An 18,343-nucleotide genomic window follows, 5' to 3' on the forward strand; every position below is an offset into this window, starting at 1 on the left:
TATGCCATACCTGAAAGTCTGAAACACAGTTCTTCATTTTTTATACTAATTATTTAAAAATTTGTATGGAATTCTTCTTCAAACTGAAAACCAGTGAAATCTTCAAAAATACACAGTATGCTGGGTGTGGTGAAAAAATAATGAATACTGTTTTTCTGAAAATAAATAAATTGAAAAAAAAATACACAGTATGTTTGTACAGTTAGTTTTAAGTGATTTTTAAAACATTTCATCACATGTTTATAGAACAGTTAATATCTACAATGATAGGTCTTAGTGGATATAATGAAAATAAATACCTTAATTAGTAGGAATTTTACCTAGTTTATCTTTTTTTGGCTTTTCAACATAACAGAAGACTAAAAATAATATATCTAATGATTTCAGTTTTATAGAAAATGAGATCCTGTTTCTGATCTTGAAATTTGATGTATCCTATTATTATTCTTGACTTTTTTTTTTAAGATTTTATTTATTTATTTGACATAGAAAGATCACAAGTAGGCATAGAGGCAAGCAGAGAGAGAGAGGGAAGCAGGCTCCCTGCTGAGCAGAGAGCCCGATGCGGGGCTCGATCCCAAGACCCTGAGATCATGACCTGAGCCGAAGGCAGCGGCTTAACCCACTGAGCCACCCAGGCGCCCCTATTCTTGACTTTTTGGCATGCCTTTTCTTTTCCCTTGTGTCTGGATTATTGAATAATCCCTTACTGAATAATCATTACGTTGTATACCTGAAACTAAAAAAAAAAAAATTCTTTTGAAATAGTTTCACTGAATAAATTTATTAATAGTCAATACTTTTTAAAAGGAATAACGAATGACAAAACTAACAAATGACAAAGCACCAGTAGTAACCTTGTGTTTGACATTTACTTGAGATTCTGCTGATGGTTTTTACTTTTCCTTTGAGGATTATCATCATCTCTTCTGTACATTAACAGAAATGTAATTGTCTTAGACTGATAATTTAAATCCCAGCATTTTCCCTCTTAAACTTTACTAAAGATTAACAAATAATTAATTGTAAAACTCCAGGCAGTATGTGAAGGCCTTATGGAGGGACAACTGGTTCCGTATTTAATAGTAGTTTCAATTAGATTCTTTACTGAAAATGACCATTATAGTTTCTGAATTGCTCTGAATCATTTTTACTTTATTTTGCTAACTGTATTGTGAATATAGTTTTATTTTTTAATCATAATGATGGGTTTCTCATTTATGGATATCAATACGGTAGCTGTTGTAATTCTTTTTTTAACTTAGTTATTACATTACATACAGACAGAAAAGTCCACAAATCATAACTATAAGCTTTGAGAATTACTACGGAGGACCATATCTGTTTAGCTACCAGTGAAAACAAAATATGAACACCTCAGAAAGTTCCTTTGTTTGTACCCCGATGCACATATTATCTTCTCTCTTCCCAAACCATCCTTCTGACTTCTGTGTTTTTGGTTTTTATACAGCATTTTATATACTTTTGTCTGGCTTCTTTTAACATTATGTTTATGAATAAAGATTGGTCCATGTTGTTGCATGTGGCAGTACGGTTCATTCACTCTCATTGATAGTAATATTCCATCAGAATGTTAGAATTTATTTGCTGTTTCTGTTGTTGATAGAAATTTGAGGTGCTTTCAGTTTGTGCTGTTCGAATAATGATGCTGTGAAGATTCTTGCATGCATTCCCGTTGAATACATGGGAGTAAAAGTGGGTCATATTTTTAAAACTTGAGTAAATAATGCCAGTTTTTCAAAATGATTATATAAATTTACACTTCATAAGCAGCATGTGGGTTTTGGTTATTCCAAATTCCTGCCAACACATGGGTATTATTAATCTTTGAAAATTTGGAACATTCTGGTTAGTATATATTGCTGTCTCCTTGAGATTGTAACTTTTATATCACTGTTTACTAATGATATCAAACATCTTTTAAAAGGATTATGGGGCATTAAGATTGATGAAATGTCTTGCTCTAAGTTTCTTGTCTCTTTATTGTAGTGGGTTGCTTGTTTTTTTTTTTTTTTTTTACTTAAGATACAAGCCCCTTGTTGGATATATATTTTCTATAAATACCTTTTTCTGTGTGGCTTACCTTTCTACTTTTATTCAAGGTACACTTCGAAAAACAGAGAAGTTCTTGATTTTGGTATGGTTTAATTTATCAGTTTTTTTTAAAGTTAGTCCTGGTTGTATCCTGCTTAAGAAATATTTGCTTATCTCAAAGTCATGAAATAATTCTCCTAGAAATTGAGAATTATTTTTTTCTTTTACTTTTAGTGAGGGTTTGAAGTACATGTTCATTTTATTTTACCTTCAGTATGTATAATCATTTACATAGCACTATTTATTGAAAAGACTACCCTTTTCTCATGACTCTGAAGTGCCACCTTCAGCATAGATCAAGTATGTATGTGTATGTACACACATGCATACCTGTGTGCACATACCTGCCTTATTCTGGGTTCATTATTCCATTGATCTAATTTAATTTACCACATTTTCTTAATTACATAACTTTGAAAAGTCTTAATTTGATAGAGAACATCTTTACATTTTTTTTCTTGATTATCTTGGCTCTTCTCAGCCCTTATATTTCCATATGAATTTTACAATAAGATTGTTAATTTATACCAAAAAGAAGTTTTACTGGGACTTTGATTAAAATTGAATTGTATATGCAGATTGATTTGCAAAGGAATGACATTTTATACTATTGGAACTTCTGATCCATGTATATTATAGATCTCTCCATTTATTTAGGCTTTCTTTAATTTTTCTAAATATTCAGTAGTCTGCTATATAAATTTCTCCTACATCTTTTATTAGATTTATTTGTAGGTATTTAATGTTGCTCAGTGCTAATGTAAAAGGTGACTTTTAATTTTGATTTCTGATTGCTTATATAATTACAATTTATTTTTTATGTTTTGAATAAAATCTGATTCTAATGGTTTGATCCTCCATTATTTTAAATTTTCTACCTACACAGTCATGTCCGCTGCAAATAATGAGCTTTTTCCTTCTTTTCTATCCTTATACTTTTCTTTTTTCTCTTGCCTTGTTGCACTGGCTAGAACCGCTTGTCCGGCATTGAATACAAATGATGATAGAAGGCATCCTTTTAAACTTTCACTATTTCTCCATTAAGGTATGATGTTTGTCATAGCTTTTATTATAGAAGCACTTTGTCACATTAAGGGGCATTTTCTTCTATTCCTAGTTTGCTAAGAGTTTTTATCAAGAATGACTTGGGTGATGAATTTTATCAAATGCTTTTTTGTATATAGTTAGATAATTATATCATTTTTGTTTTTTATTCTTTTAATGTGGTGATTTGCATTGGTGTTTCAGTGTGACATCAGTCCTGTATTTCTGTAATAGATACAATTTGGTCATTGTGCATTATCTTTTTTGTGTATTGCTAAATTTGGTTTTCCTTATTTTTTTTAAAATTTGATTTAATTTTTCCAATGTTCCAAGATTCATTGTTTATGGACCACACCCATTGCTCCTTGCAATATGTGCCCTCCTTAATACCTACCATCAGGCTCACCTATCCTCCCACCTCCCTCCCCTCCAAAACCCTCAGTTTGTTTCTCAGAGTCCACAGTCTCTCATGGTTCATCTCCCCCTCCTGATTTTCCCCAACTTACTTCTCCTCTCCATCTTCCAGTGCCTTTTGTGTTACTCCTTATGCTCCACAAGTAAGTGAAACCATATGATAATTGACTCTTTCTGCTGGACTTATTTCATTCAGCATAATCTATTCCAGACCCATCCATGTTGATACAAAAGTTGGGTATTCTCCTTTCTGATGAAGGCATAATATTCCATTGTATATATGAAACACATCTTCCTTATCCATTCGTCTGTTGAAGGGCATCTTGGCTTTTTCCACAGTTCGGCAATTGTAGCCATTGCTGCTATGAACATTGGGGTACATATGGCCCATCTTTTCACTACATCTATATCTTTGGGGTGAATAGTAGTGCAATTGCAGGATCATAGGGTAGCTCTATTTTTAATTTCTTAAGGAATCTCCACACTATTTTCCAAAGTGGCTGCATCAACTTGCATTCCCACCAATATTGTAAGAGGGTTCCCCTTTCTCCACATCCTCTCTAACACTTGTTGTTTACTGTCTTGTTAATTTTGGCCATTCTAACTGGTGTTAGGTTGGTATCTCAATGTGGGTTTGATTTTAATTTCCCTGATGGCTAATGATTTTCTTAGCCATTTTTTCTTTTTCTTGTGTCTTTTAGCCATTTTTTCTTGTGTCTGTTAGCCATTTGTATATCTTCTTTGGAGAAGTGTCTGTTCATGTCTTCTGCCCATTTTTGGATATGATTATCTGTTTTTTGGATGTTGAGTTTGAGGAGTTCTTTATAGGTCTTGAATGTCAGCCCTTTATCTGTAGTGTCATTTGTGAGTATCTTCTCCCATTCTGTGGGTTGCCTCTTTGTTCTGTTGACTGTTTCCTTTGCTGTGCAGAAGTTTTTTTATCTTGATGAAGTCCCAAAAGTTCATTTTCCCTTTTGTTTCCTTTGCCTTTGGATACATGTCTTGAAAGAAGTTGCTTTCTAGTTACTGCCTATGTTCTCTTCTAGGATTCTGATGGATTCCTGCCTCACATTGATGTCTTTTATCCATTTTGAGTTTATCTTTATGTATGGTGTAAGAGAATGATTGAGTTTCATTTTTCTATACATAGCTGTCCAATTTTCCCAGCACTGTTTATTGAAGAGACTTTTGATATTTTCTTTTGGATTTTTAGACCTGTGTTCATTAGTGAGATTGGCCCATGTCTTTCTTCCTAAAAGCAGGAAGTTTTTTCTCTTTGTTCTGTGGAAGAGTTTGTATATAATTGGTATGATATATTTTTTGAATATGTGAAATATCATCTAGGAAGCCATACTAGTTTAGAGTTTTCAGCCTTTTTTTTTTTTTACTGTAATATATACATATTCAGGCTACAAATTTCCCCTCCTAAGGTATGGTGATAACTGCGACACATTTTGTTGTATTTTATTTTTATTTTTATTATGTATTGATTTATTTTTATTGTGTTAACTTCTGTAGTCAGCAGTCCTCGAGTTGTTGGGTTATAGATGGATAATTCTAGTCACTGCCTCTATTGTAATAATTGTCTTCTCCCTGTGTGTCTGTGTCTTCACAAGGCAATCTTCTGTTTTCTCTACTCCTGGAAGCCAATCATATTAGATTAAGGCTCTATCATACTATGCTGTGACCTCAGCTTAACTAATTATATTTGCAATGGCTCTATTTCTGAATAAGGTCACATTCAGAGGCATGAGTAGTTGGACTTCAGCATATCTTTTTGAGGCCTACAAGTCAGTTAGGGCAAGTTTGTTAATCATATTTAAATTTATGTTTCTTTTTTTTTTGGTCTGCTCATTCTTTTATTGAGAGAGGGTTATAAAAACCACCCACTGTGATTATGGGTCTATTTTTATTCCTCCTTTGGTTCAGGTTTTGCGTTTTATATTTTGAGGTTATATATTAGGTGTATAGAAATCCAGAATTTGTTATATTTCTCTGGTAAGTGTACCTTTTATCATTATACTGTCATTCCAGCTCTATCATGCTTTCCTGCCTTAAGCTGTACTGTACTTTTCTGATGTTAACTTAAACTTACTTATAAGCTGTCTTTTGGATAGTTTGCATATTATATATTTTTCCATTGTGTAATTTCTACTTTTACTGTATCTTAGCCATAAGATGAGAGCAGTATATAGTTAGGTTCTGTTGTTGTTTTTGTTGAAAGTCTGTTCTTTGAGAGTTTGGTTAACTTGCATTTAATTTTCTCATTGATTTGCTAAGAATCTTTCATCTTGCCATTTGCTTTTTATTCTTTGTTCTATTGCCCTATTCTCTTTTTCTTACCTTCTTTAGATAGATAATTACTTTGCCCTTTTCTCTTTTTTCAGCTGTATTGGCTGTAGAGTCTTTACTGTTCTTGTAGTGATTACCCTGTTGATTCCAACTTGGATTATTAACCTATTAAAGTCTAATATTAATGCTTTTATCACATTCCAGACAGTGCAAGAACCTTTATACACTTCAACTTATTTCTTCTTCCAATTTCTACAGTGCCATGGTATTACCATATGTTTTATCTTTTTTTTTTTTTTAATAAGTAGTCTCCACACCCAGCATAGAGCCCAATGCGAGGCTCGAACTCATCACCCTACGACTGAGACCTGAGCAGAGATCAAGAGTCAGAGGCACCCTAGTATTTCCAAATGTTTTAAACTTGTATATTTTAGCCCCCACATACCTAATTATAATAATTCTTTCTAAATATACATTTGTATTCATTTACATTTACATTTTTAGCTTTTTCTTTATTCTTCATTTCCTATTTTATATCTCCAAGTTTCCTCTATAGTTGTTCCTTTATATTCTGCCCAAAGAACATTCATTTGTATTTCCTTTACTTCAGTTTTGTTTACCTGACTATGTTTTTGATTCACCCACATTTGAAAGGATATATATATGTGTATATATATACACATATTTATATACATATACATATATATAAATAAAATAACTGCTGATCTTATATATAAGATCAGTTGTTATTTTCCTCTAGCCCTTTGAAGTTATAATTCCATTCTCTGTTTTCTGGTTTCCACTGTTTCTGTTGAGAAGTCAGCTGTAATTTACTTACTGTTCCTTTGAACAATCACCTCACCCCTGCGGGGAGTTTTAATATTTTCTCAATATCTGTGATTTCTGAAAGTGTCACTGTGATGTGCTTACATACTGTTTTCTTGGCTTTTATCTTAATTGAGACTTTTCACCATGTCTAAAATCTGCGGATCAATGTTATTCACTTGTTGCAGAAAGTTCTAAGTTAGTTTCAAATACTGGTTTGGTCTCGTTTTTTTTCCTTCATTTTTATATGGTACTCCAGTTACACCTATGTTAGACCTCTTTACTGTATCCCATTTATCTATTATGTTCTTTCTGTGTTTTGCACTTTTTTGTATGTTTTGTCTGTGTATTTGCCTCGGACCTTTTGTTTGGTTCATTAATTTTTTTAAAAATATGTGTGTAACATGCTGATAAAACCATTTATTTGGATTTATTTCTCAGTTCTAGGATTTCATTTGACTTATGATTTACATTTTTCCTTCAAAATTTTTAGTCTTTTATTTCCTTGAGCATATTAGGCATAGTTATTTTAATATCCAGTTCTGAAAACTTTATCTAAATTCCCTGTAGATAAGTTACGTTCTGTTGGTTCTGTTACGTTCTGTTGGTTTTAGGTCACATTGTTTTATCTTTCTGTGACTGACTATTTTTGATTGAACGTCATATATTGTCTATGAAAAGTATAGGGATAGTTTGAAAGCTAGCATGCGCTTATGTTTATTTAGGGAAGATATATATTGCTTCAGAAAGATGACCAAGGGACTGGCAATCCCAGATTGCCTTATTAATCCAGGCAGGGATCAGGAAAAGTTGAAGTTGAGTTTACTCTCTCTTAAAGTTGGTCTTCTCTTAAAAAGTTCAGTTTTATTCAGGCTCCCAGCTATCACTAGCTCCACAGCTCTAATTTTGTCCTTTTATCCTCAGAAATTTGTTTGTCTCTTGTTATCTTCCATTGGCTATCAGATCCCTCTTCAGAGATGACCAGTCCTTCTAGGGGAAAACACATCTCCAAAAGGTGTGCAAACTATGTTGGGTTTCCTTCTTATCCAAGATCACGGTCCCATAATTCTTCACTGTCTTCCTTGGTCCTTCTCAGTGCTTTTTGATAAATCCTTTTGCTTTTTAATAATTACCTGCATTTTTTAAACTCTTACTAGAAGGGTTGATGGAAGTTACCTAATTTCATCATGTAAATAATAAAATATTTTGACTTTTTTTTTCTACTGAGTTATAATCTTTAAGATGGCTATTTAAAAATCTGTAGTTCTATGTGGATCATCAAACATTTTCATTTGTGTTCATATTTTTTTTTTTTGCACAATATCTTAGCATATTGTTGGATGTACATCCTGACCAGAATGCTTTAAGGGATATAAAGAGATAACCACTAAAATGTATGGATATCCAAAGTTGTACTGTATATGGTTATATTAGGTTTCAAGTATATAAAGTTTAGCTGTTAATAAGAAAAACTTTTTTTAAGCTTAGTATTATTTTGGCCATCTATCTCTTTTTATAACAGAAAGAAAAGATACTGATATTTTTCAAATTCCTTTAAGATTCTTTGGGCTATCTTCTTATCAGAAATTGGGCAATCTTATTTGTTTTTAAAGTCCTTTATTTTATTAGTACTTCTTGGAAAAACCAACTAATAAAGACTTAATTTATATAGAGAGACTCTTTTGGATTATGTATTAACTCATACTTTTCATTTATATATCAGAATACTGTTTTCTTTTTTCATCTTTGCAGATATTCAGAAATGATAATTATTTGTCCCTTGTTTGTTTGTTCTTTAAGTTTATTTTCCTATTTACTGATTGAGTTTTTAACAAGTTATCAAGGATTCCATGCACTTCCAAGATTAGGGATAACATCAATCTAAAGACTCAATTCTTTTCTGTCTTCACTGATTACAGACAGGGAACACAATCTCTTCAGCCTGGACCTATGTAGAAGAATTTGGAGAAAATAAACAGGTAAGAAAAAGTCTTTTAGGAATATTAAGTGATATATATTAATTTTCAGAAAGCCCGTTATAAATTATTCTTATGGTTATAAGAAGAGAATTTAAATTGTCTAAAGAAGCTTGTGAAATATTTGGTTATAATAGTTTTATTAATTATAGATTTGTTAAGAAAAGTTTTAAAAAGTTAACTGGTTTCCATATTTCAGGTTCTTCTCAAAGCTTATAACATACCTAGTGTATGTTTTGAACCACTACATGTGGTAAACAGTATTTTAATGTAGATGTTGTTGGAGTGAGTGTATTATATGTAGATTTCCAGTATTTCTCAAGTTTATCTGAAAAATTTTTATCTATTTTTTTAACTAATAAAACTACAGTTATTGTTGATGCAATTTAGAATAAAAGTTATTTACTAGGATTCACGCTTTAGTTTTTCCAACATGGTGCTGAAAGGATAGGTTTTAGTAGGATGTTAAAGATAGTTTATAGTTTAAATAAAGATTACTTTCATTCAGCTTCCTTTTCACATGTTGAGGCAAAAAGAATGTTGTGGTTCCCTGGGTAGAATCCATGTACTAGTTCTGTGTTCTTAAGTAAGTTAACTTTCATCTTTCTGTGCCTCAATTTCCTTGTTGAAGAGGAAAATAATAGTATTTGTTTTGCGAGGCTTTTATAAGGTTTAAGTAGTGCTGATGTTGTGTATAGGTAGCTTTGGCACTTATTAAGTACTCAATAATTAACTCATTAATAGAACTCATGCATTAGATACAAGGAAATGTATTTATTATGCTTGAGGCATATGACTTTATTTTTGTATATCTTAATCTTAACATAAAAATTCAAATATGGATGCTATTCGCAGAAATACCTTTTACAAGATTCTGTAGTTCAAATTTTGAATTATGAGGACTAATTTTACTGATAGAAATGAGACTTGCCAAGAGTTGCCATCTTTCCTAAGGCTTTTATTCTCTCTTAACTTTTGCCCAGATAGTTTTTCTAGTGAGCTGTAATTTTTGAGCCATACTGAAACCTAGATAACTGTAGCACTCAGATAATAATTTTCTCACATAGGTTGCTTTTCTATTAATCTCTTCCAAATGGTTTAGAAACTATCTTGAAAAGGAATTTGACATAATCTATTAAACAAAGGTAGCAGACTGGAAACTCTAGGTGTGGCTTGTTTGGTCTCTTTGGTTTTTTGAAAGGAAAGCAATTTGATTTAATTTCAGTACAAATAGCTCGACACCTGTTTTACATTTTGTCTTCTTTGAGTTCTTTTTTCATTTTTTTTGTTACAGCTGAGCCTATGAGGGTATTTGAATTTGTAATCACTGTATTTAACATAGTTCAAGAATATTTCTGTTTTGTTTTTAATGTTTGCCATTACATACTAGCTCTATTAAAATTTCTTCCCAAAGGGTCTGCAACATTTGTTCAGTTAAATAACTGTTTCTAAGGTCAAACAAGTTTGGGGAATGCTGTGTACTACATACTGCCTTAGGAAAAATCATAATGCTTATTAGTGTATTAAAAATCACTGCAGTAGCAAACTGTGTAAATGTTAAATCCAGTTTTACTAAAATTTTTTCAGTATTTTATTTGGCTTAGGGATTCTTGTTTTGAGTACTTCAATTGTACAGGGATATACGTTGGGAAACACTGAAACTAACTCAAAGAAACACTTGGGTTTTGTTTATAACCTTATCAAAGTATAACTGAAATACAATAAAGTGCACATTTAAAGGGTAGTACACTTTGGTCAGTTTTGATTTATGTATATATCTGTGAAACGATATATATATATCTGTGAAATGATATCACAGTCAGGAAAACATTTTGCCACTCCTACAGTAACCTGTTCCTTTGTCTTCTTTTCCAGGCAACCACTGATCTGATTGCTGTTACTATAGATTAGTTTGCTTTTCCTAGAATTTCAAACCTTTGTTTTTTGAAAGCTTACATAACAATCTTTAGGTAATTTAGGATGAAATAGTAGTAATTTCTTAAAAATACAAGTTCAGGTATCTGACAATTATGTTTATAAAAATTGATATATACTGTCAAAGTTTCACAGCAAGAATTTGAAACAAATCACTCAAAATTATATAAGAAATAAATTTAAAAAACAATTAAAAACAAAAGCAGATGATTTTTTCCCCAAAACTGAATTTGAAAAACAGAGAACTAACCAACTAGAACTTTATAAGATAAAGAAGTTAGAGATAATAACTTTCATTCTTATACAGCCACCATTACTAGGATTATCATACTGAAAGCCTCCTAAAAATCATCTAAAACAGAAAAACTTACCTAAGCTATTATATGAGCTTAGTCTTAGAAAAAAACATTGGTCATGTCTACTTCTTGCTCTTTTCTGTCAATTGCCTATAGCAAAAATTAAGTAAAGGGTAAAAATACCTTGTTTTGGTCAATATTTAATTGTAATAGGGAAAGTAAACTAGTAAAAATGCCAGTAAATTTGATAATAACTAAAGTGTTCTAACCAAAAATATTACTTAAAAATTCTTGTTAATAATTTTTAAATATGTCATAAGTTATAAGTTATTTAATAAGTAGTAATTTTGAAAATTTCCTCTTCTGTTTTACAGTTAGTTCTTGATAATTCTTTCCTAGGATGGAAAGGACAAAATAAATGATAAATGTCATTTACACTGTAATAGAGATTTTTTTAAATCTCTCTTTGAATCCAGCCATGTTTTGTGTTCTGCATATATACAGTGCTGTGTTAACATGTTAACTTGTTAATAGGCAGGTGAAGTTTAGTGAAAGAAAGTTACTGAGTTGTTTCAGTTATGGCCTTTTTGAATTTTAGAAATTGAAATAATAAAATGGTGAAATAAAAATTTTTTCAAAAAATTTAGTAAATTTCCTATAGAAATCTAAAGAAGTACTCAAAGTATGTATTAAAGTTATGGGATATGTATTAAGGGTATGGGAAATGTGTTTCATAGATCAAAATATCAGGTGCTTCATTCTCATGCACTGCTTTTAGGAGGGTAAAACAGTATAGCTGTCTTAGAAAACAGTATAGTTGCCTCTAAAGTTAAACATAAAATTACCTTATGATCCAGCAAGTTGATTTCTAGTTATTTACTTCAGAGAATCGAAAGCATATGTCCACATGAAATTTTGTACACATTATTCCTTAGCAGCATTATTCTTAATAGCCAACAGAGAGAAACAACCTAAATATCCATTGACTGATGAGTAGATAAACAAAATGTGGTATATTCATGCAAGGAATCCAACGAGGAATGAAGTTCTGATATATACTACAACATGGGTGAACCTTGGAAAGAAATGCTAAGGAGCTAGTTTAAAAAGACAACATAAATTGTATGATTCCATTTGTTTTTTAAAGATTTTATTTATTTATTTGACAGAGAGAGAGAGAGAGAGAGAGAATGAATCACAAGTAGGCAGAGAGGCAGGCAGAGAGAGGGGGAAGCAGGCTCCCCGCTGAGCAGAGAGCCCAATGCGGGGCTTGATCCCAGGACCCTGAGATCATGACCTGAGCCGAAAGCAGAGACTTTAACCCACTGAGCCACCCATTTTTATTAAAAATGTAGAACAGGCAAATCAATAGAAACAGAAAAATTAGTGGTTGCTGGAGCTGGGGGAGAGGAAAGAAAGGAGTGACTGCTAAAAGGTTCAGAGTTTCTGTTTAGGGTGATGAAAATATTCTGTGTCGTGTTTCTAGTTACACAACTTTGTGAATATATTAAAAACCAACTGAATTATACTTAAAAAAGGTACATCAAAAAGGGAGTGGATTTGAAGGTAGAACTTAAATAGTTAAGGAGAAGAAGAAAAATAGTTAACAAGGAGAAGAATTATGAGGAATGTACTTACTAATGGAAAGTTAAAGAGTATGGCCAGAAACAAATCAGAAGAAACAGATAGCTAAAGTGTAGGAAGACACTTGGAGCAAACTCAGTGTAAGGTCTCCATTAAGGGTTTCCTCCCTCTTTTATATGAAGCAGAGAAGCAGTTTGAGAATCCATGGTGTTTGGTCAAGATGTGTAAGAGAATTAGAAACAAACAAATGAGACAAATGGAGTAAAGCAGCATGTACATCCATTGCTTAAATTTTCACTGAGAAGCATCTTGGTGGTGGTTTATCTCTTGTGTTGGTCAGAGAAAGGTAGTAGACTGAATTAACACAAAAGTGGGACTGGCAGAAAGGTGGTGAAAGTGCTGCCAGTCTCTGCACTTGCTCCCAGGTCAGTGGCACAGCAGTTACTGCCTATTCACTTTCTTGCTCAGTCTAGCCACAGCTTCCAAATGGTTGGGAACTGGGGGTCCTTGTAGCCATTACTGCTTGATTAGAATAGGCACTTAAGGTTAAGCCTGTTTGCAGTATAGATCAAAGTTACTCTATGGAAGTGTATTCTTTCCAGATATAAATATGAAATTGTAGGCAATTTGCTCAAAATGCTATCTCTAATCATTACATTAGAGCAAAGTCTGTTTATTTATTTATTTTTGCAAAGGGCCTTTTCTTCAAATGAGATTCTTAGATAACATTTAGCATATAAAACGGGAGTGCAGAGCTGCGTGGTTTGAATGGGAAATGTGGGGGTGAGTGGGTGGAAGCAGCAGCCAGATAACTGAGAGCACTATTTACTGTATTTCTACCCTCTACCAACCTCTTATCAGACAACCTCTAACAACCACTTTCCCCAGCCCAGTTTTGAGAAGATATACAGAGTGAAAAAGCTGGTCAAGTAGAAATAATACTTTCCTAGGAATTAGGAGACCTAATTTTTAACTCGTTTTTCTTCATTTAACTGTGGGAGCAGCCAACAGTCACTTAATCAACCATCTTTGGTCTGTGTCACTCTTCAGTGAAAGGTGGTTAGAATTTCAGAGACTTCTGAGGACCAACCTATTCCTGGTTTATGATTTTGAATTAGAGAATTTGATTAGTTAAAAATTTTTATTATAAACAATAAAAAGTCAAACCAATAACAATAGATCAAAAGGCTTGAATACATCCTTTACTAAAGAACATGTTCAGATGGGCAGCTAAACACATAATTAGTTATGAGGGATTAGTCATGAGGGAAATCCAAATTAAAACCAAAATGAGATTCCATTTCACATACTGGGATAGTTATGATTCAAAACAATGGCAATACTAAATGTTGGTGAGGATATAGAACAGAGCTCTTGTATTTTACTGGTATGAATGTAAAATGGTCATTGGAGAACTGCTGAGCAGTATCTGTCTGTCCAATGACCCAGCAGTTCCACTCCTAGTTATTTACCCAAAAGAAATGAAAACATATATCCACAAAAAGACTCATATGAGAATATTCATAACAGCTTTATTCATAATAGTTGAAATTTAGAAACAAATATTTATCAGCAGATAAATGGATAAAAATGTTATAGTGTATACATACAATAGAATACTGCTGAATAATAAAAAGGAGTAAAGTGACATACACAGCATAGTGAATCTTAGAAATTAAATTGAGAGAAAGAAGCTAGGCTTAAGATTTTTTAAAAAATACATTTTGTATGAAGTCTAAGAACAGACAAATCTAATCTATAGTGAGAAATCAGAAAGTGGTTGCCTCCTGCAGAAGGTCTATTAACTGGAAAGGAACACAAGGAACTTCTGGATTGATGGATATGTTTTATATCTTGTTGCATAGGTTTATAGTTATCAGAACTCACTGAAATGGGCACATAGGATATATGCATTTCACTGTATATAAATTGTACCTCAATTTAATAATAATAATTAAATAATTCTTAGTGTAAAACTTAAATTCTGAAATTGGCTCTATCATTCCCTTAAGAAGGGAAAAGGCTTGGACAGATCCAAGTCTTGAGACAGAAACAGTGGGATTGAGGAACTAAGAATACTCATTGGGAAGAAAAACTAGGGGTGGGCAAGTAAGTATATGCTAGGAATTCTGACTGACTTAATTTATTTCATAAAAATCAGTGATGCTTCCTGATTTTTATTTTCTGTGATATATATTATATGTTAGATCTAAGGAAAACATGATTCATCTAGGTTTATGTCAGTAGTTACTATATTAAGTTTGATATGTATTGTATTTTCTGATTACCCAGATTTTTTCTGAATATATTTAGATTCTTGTAATAAAATTTACTTTTGAAATGCTTATAAAATCTTATGAACATTGAAGCTTTTCATTTCCTAATTTTCATAGTATTCGGGGGAAATTTTTTTCTCTTGATTTATCCTGTATGAATGAGGTCAAATTTTGTATTTCAATTTAGTTTCTTTAGAAATGTGAGAAGACAACAGTTAATTAGTGTATTTTTAAATTAAAGGTTTACAGTAGGAGACTATATAAAATGCCCATTTTCAGACCTAAGTACTAAGCCAGTAGCCAGTTGCCTGGCTATTTTCTTTGTGAAATCATTCTCTGAAGATGTCTCTTTTATCTACATTTCAATGAACAGCCTGCATTAACTGTTGCATGGGTGTAAACCCAAAGTGAAAGTGATTTCTCTGAAAACTACATTTTCCCCACCTAAGAAGTATAACTAGTTAAAGATCTGCTCTTCTAAATCAAATTGTCTATGGCCACATAGTTAAAAATTAAAAGAGATAGTTGTATCATAGATGCCTGTCTAATAAGTAATTGTCTATATTTGTGTAATATTTTTTAGGGGGAGAGAATCAGAAATTCTTTTAAACAATTAATTTGAATTATGGAAGCACTAAGATTTTTGTTAATACTAAATACCATACCATTTAGGCACAGTGCCTCCTTTAAGAAAAACAATTCTGTGATACCTATTTACCCTACTTTGGATATTAGGAAAGCAAATGGTATCAAAGTAATTCCTTATCCAACTTCAAAATACTGAAAATATTTTGAACTGGATATTTTAAATGTATTTGTCTTCTTGGAACAGACAGACTGCTTTTATTGCTTTTATGGTACCACTAATAAAAAGAAAAATATTATAAAATTAATCAAGTTAGAGTTTTATAGTGTTAGAAATTAAACATATTTAACTGATTTTTATTTTTTCCATTTTTTTTTTCTTAACTAGGTCCTTACTGATGTTGCTTGACCTTATTCTCCTGCAGTTGATCACATTCCTGTTGGCTAATATTAAGTCCCATGACAACATTAAGTTAATGCTTATATGTTTTAGGCCTCATCTATAAGACCAGGAAAATACAGAAAAAACTTGACTTGTGCATTAGATTACCTTATTCCTTTTTTTTCATTCCTAGAAACACCATAACTTTTATAAATAATCATTTTATAGTCATTGTTAGGCCCTTGGCTTATTCTACCCTAAAGAACATAGTTGAGTTTTTGGAAAGTACAGGATTTACAAATTTGGTCTTTAATATTCATACACACACAAAAACATAACAATGAAGCAGGAAATTATTGGCGCATAAGATGAATGTTTATTGTGGAATAGTAATACTTCAAATATAACTGGTTTTTAAAAAATAATTTGGTTTTAATTTTTGGATTTTTCTATACTATAAGTTGATAATGGTTTCTTGAAGTTTATTTTATAAACATGATTCATTTTACTGTTTTATGGTACAAGTAGGAACGCTAATGTTAAATTGGTATATTGAGTTATACAGAAGTTTATATTAGTATTTAAATAATGAAATATTGGACAGTTAGCTTACACCAAATGTTTTTGCAGCCCAGGGGAGAATGTTTCTGCTGGCTTGATGCCAAATACAGTTTCAAAAAAAATAAGCAAATATGAATTCGCTGGTTTTTAATCTTTTCTTCATGGACTACCCTTTAGCATCAGAACCAAATTTAAAAGGAGCTGCATTGTAGAACAAGGGAAATCAGAGGTTCTCTTTTTTCTCTGATCAAACCCACAAAACAATGAATAGATATACAAGTAAAAGATATCCAAGAATGCATTCTAGTAAGATCTCTGAAGTTTTGTGCCAGTGAAAGAAACTTGTGTCAGTGAAAGAAACTTCTAGTAAAAAACCATTAGAATTTGCAATGCTCTGAATGTTGAAACAGTCTTTACCAGCAAAATAGTATTAGCAGGATTTTGAATGTTACAACATTATGTCAAACTGTGATTATAGTTTTAATGCTTTGTCTCTTTGAATTAAATTTGCATCCATAAAGATGTGCAGCATAATTGTTCATGTATTTATTTACAGACTACAATTTTCGTCGCAGCTCAATAAATAGTCTTTCCCCTGTTAGTGCTACTTTCTCTTCTGGGACTCCCAGCGTGCTTCCTTATACTTCAAGGCCTTATTCTTATCCAAGCTATCCCTTGTCACCAACAATATCACTTGCTAATGGCAGCCATGTTGGACAGCGACTGTATATCTCCAATCAGGCCTCATTCTTCTGAAGAAGATACTGTAAACATGAGTACGAAAGTTTCTTTGTAAAGCATGCAAATTAAAATACTGTTTTATTTTAGAATCGGGTTTGCACATTTGGTTTTAAAATGATAAATATATATTTATTTCAACATAGTAAACATCAACCATAATTTGGAATAACCTACAATTGCAGAACTTGTAAAAATGCTAAGTTTAAAAAGTTATTCAGTGGTTTCTCTTGATAAAGGTATAGCAAACTACTCTTCTTTTTAAACTTTTGGGATTTTAAATACTTCTAATTCCTGAGTGGGCAGTAGAACCCAATAGTTTATGTTAAATTTTTGCATAATAGCTTTGCCAAGTAGCATTTCACAAATATTTAAGCACTTGCAGACAATGGTAACACTACATTTGATTACCAAGGATCACTATCTGTATTAGAGATTGTAACAGTTATATAACCAGAAGCAGCTAACTATTATGTAGAAAGAAATGAAGGGCAAAAATTAAGATACAAATCTTTTGCAGTACTAAAGGAAAAGCAGTCTACCAATGTGGTCCTTGAAAATAACTATAAATATTTTAGTTAATTACCTGTTATAGAAATAAATTTTAATTTTGCTGTTAATGTATTTCAGGTTTTTATAGTTATACTTCTTTTGTGTTTTTGATATTCACTGTATAGTTGTTTGACTAATAAGTGTTATGGTTTTTTAATGTTGAAATCATGTGTTGTTTAATTTTTGTACGTGAATTCAAATTCTTTGACATTAAATATGTGATGCTTCTAATATGTATGTGTTTTATTTTTGTTTATTAGTATACACAAAAAAGTTAGCTCTCACAATCATCTTGACCTTTTCATGGGCTAAGTGACTTTATGGGACCAAAGCAAAGGATATTGCAGACCAAAAAAAGCATTTGTTTTGTGAAACATAGTAACCAAAATCCTTTTCAGGAGCCAATAGAAATAATTTATTGGTGAACCCGGTGAAGTTTTCTTCTTTTACTTATGAATACTTAGTGAATCTTTTCATTTTGGCTGTTTAATGGTTTGGTAATGTGCATTTATAATGAGTTTTCTAATGATGGTTTACATAATAATCAGGGACAAAAATTTTTCCAGCCTTAGATACCAGACATTAACTTTGTTGATTAACTCATTATGTAGGAGCATAGAACATGGGATTTCCATACATAGAATATGAAATGGTTGCAAATATTTCTTCTAGCTTAAGTTTCTAGCAGAAGTTAAATGGAGAGTAAATTACAGTTGACCCTTGAACAACTGGGTGGATTCACTTATACAAGGATTTTTTTATACCGTA

The 18,343-nt window shown here is 31.8% G+C and overlaps 1 protein-coding gene across 9 annotated transcripts in view; it reads left to right on the top strand.

Moving 5' to 3' along the window:
• The window catches only part of LOC122889482 (probable RNA-binding protein 46), an 88,109-nt gene extending 70,507 nt beyond the window's left edge, over nt 1-17,602 (top strand). For 4 of the 9 annotated variants that reach the window (XM_044224654.1, XM_044224659.1, XM_044224658.1 and 1 more), the window contains one exon: nt 7,615-7,868. In XM_044224654.1, coding sequence (XP_044080589.1) covers nt 7,615-7,796 — 182 coding nt within the window. In that variant the 3' untranslated portion in view covers nt 7,797-7,868. Of the gene's footprint in view, nt 1-7,614; nt 7,869-8,609; nt 8,670-15,730 lie in introns of those variants that run through there. The other 5 variants (XM_044224652.1, XM_044224653.1, XM_044224655.1 and 2 more) reach the window with 4 other exon arrangements.
• Nucleotides 17,603-18,343: the final 741 nt, after the last annotated feature.

This window comes from Neovison vison, chromosome 11 (assembly GCF_020171115.1).
Source record: "Neovison vison isolate M4711 chromosome 11, ASM_NN_V1, whole genome shotgun sequence".
Taxonomy (NCBI): Eukaryota; Metazoa; Chordata; class Mammalia; order Carnivora; family Mustelidae; genus Neogale; species Neogale vison.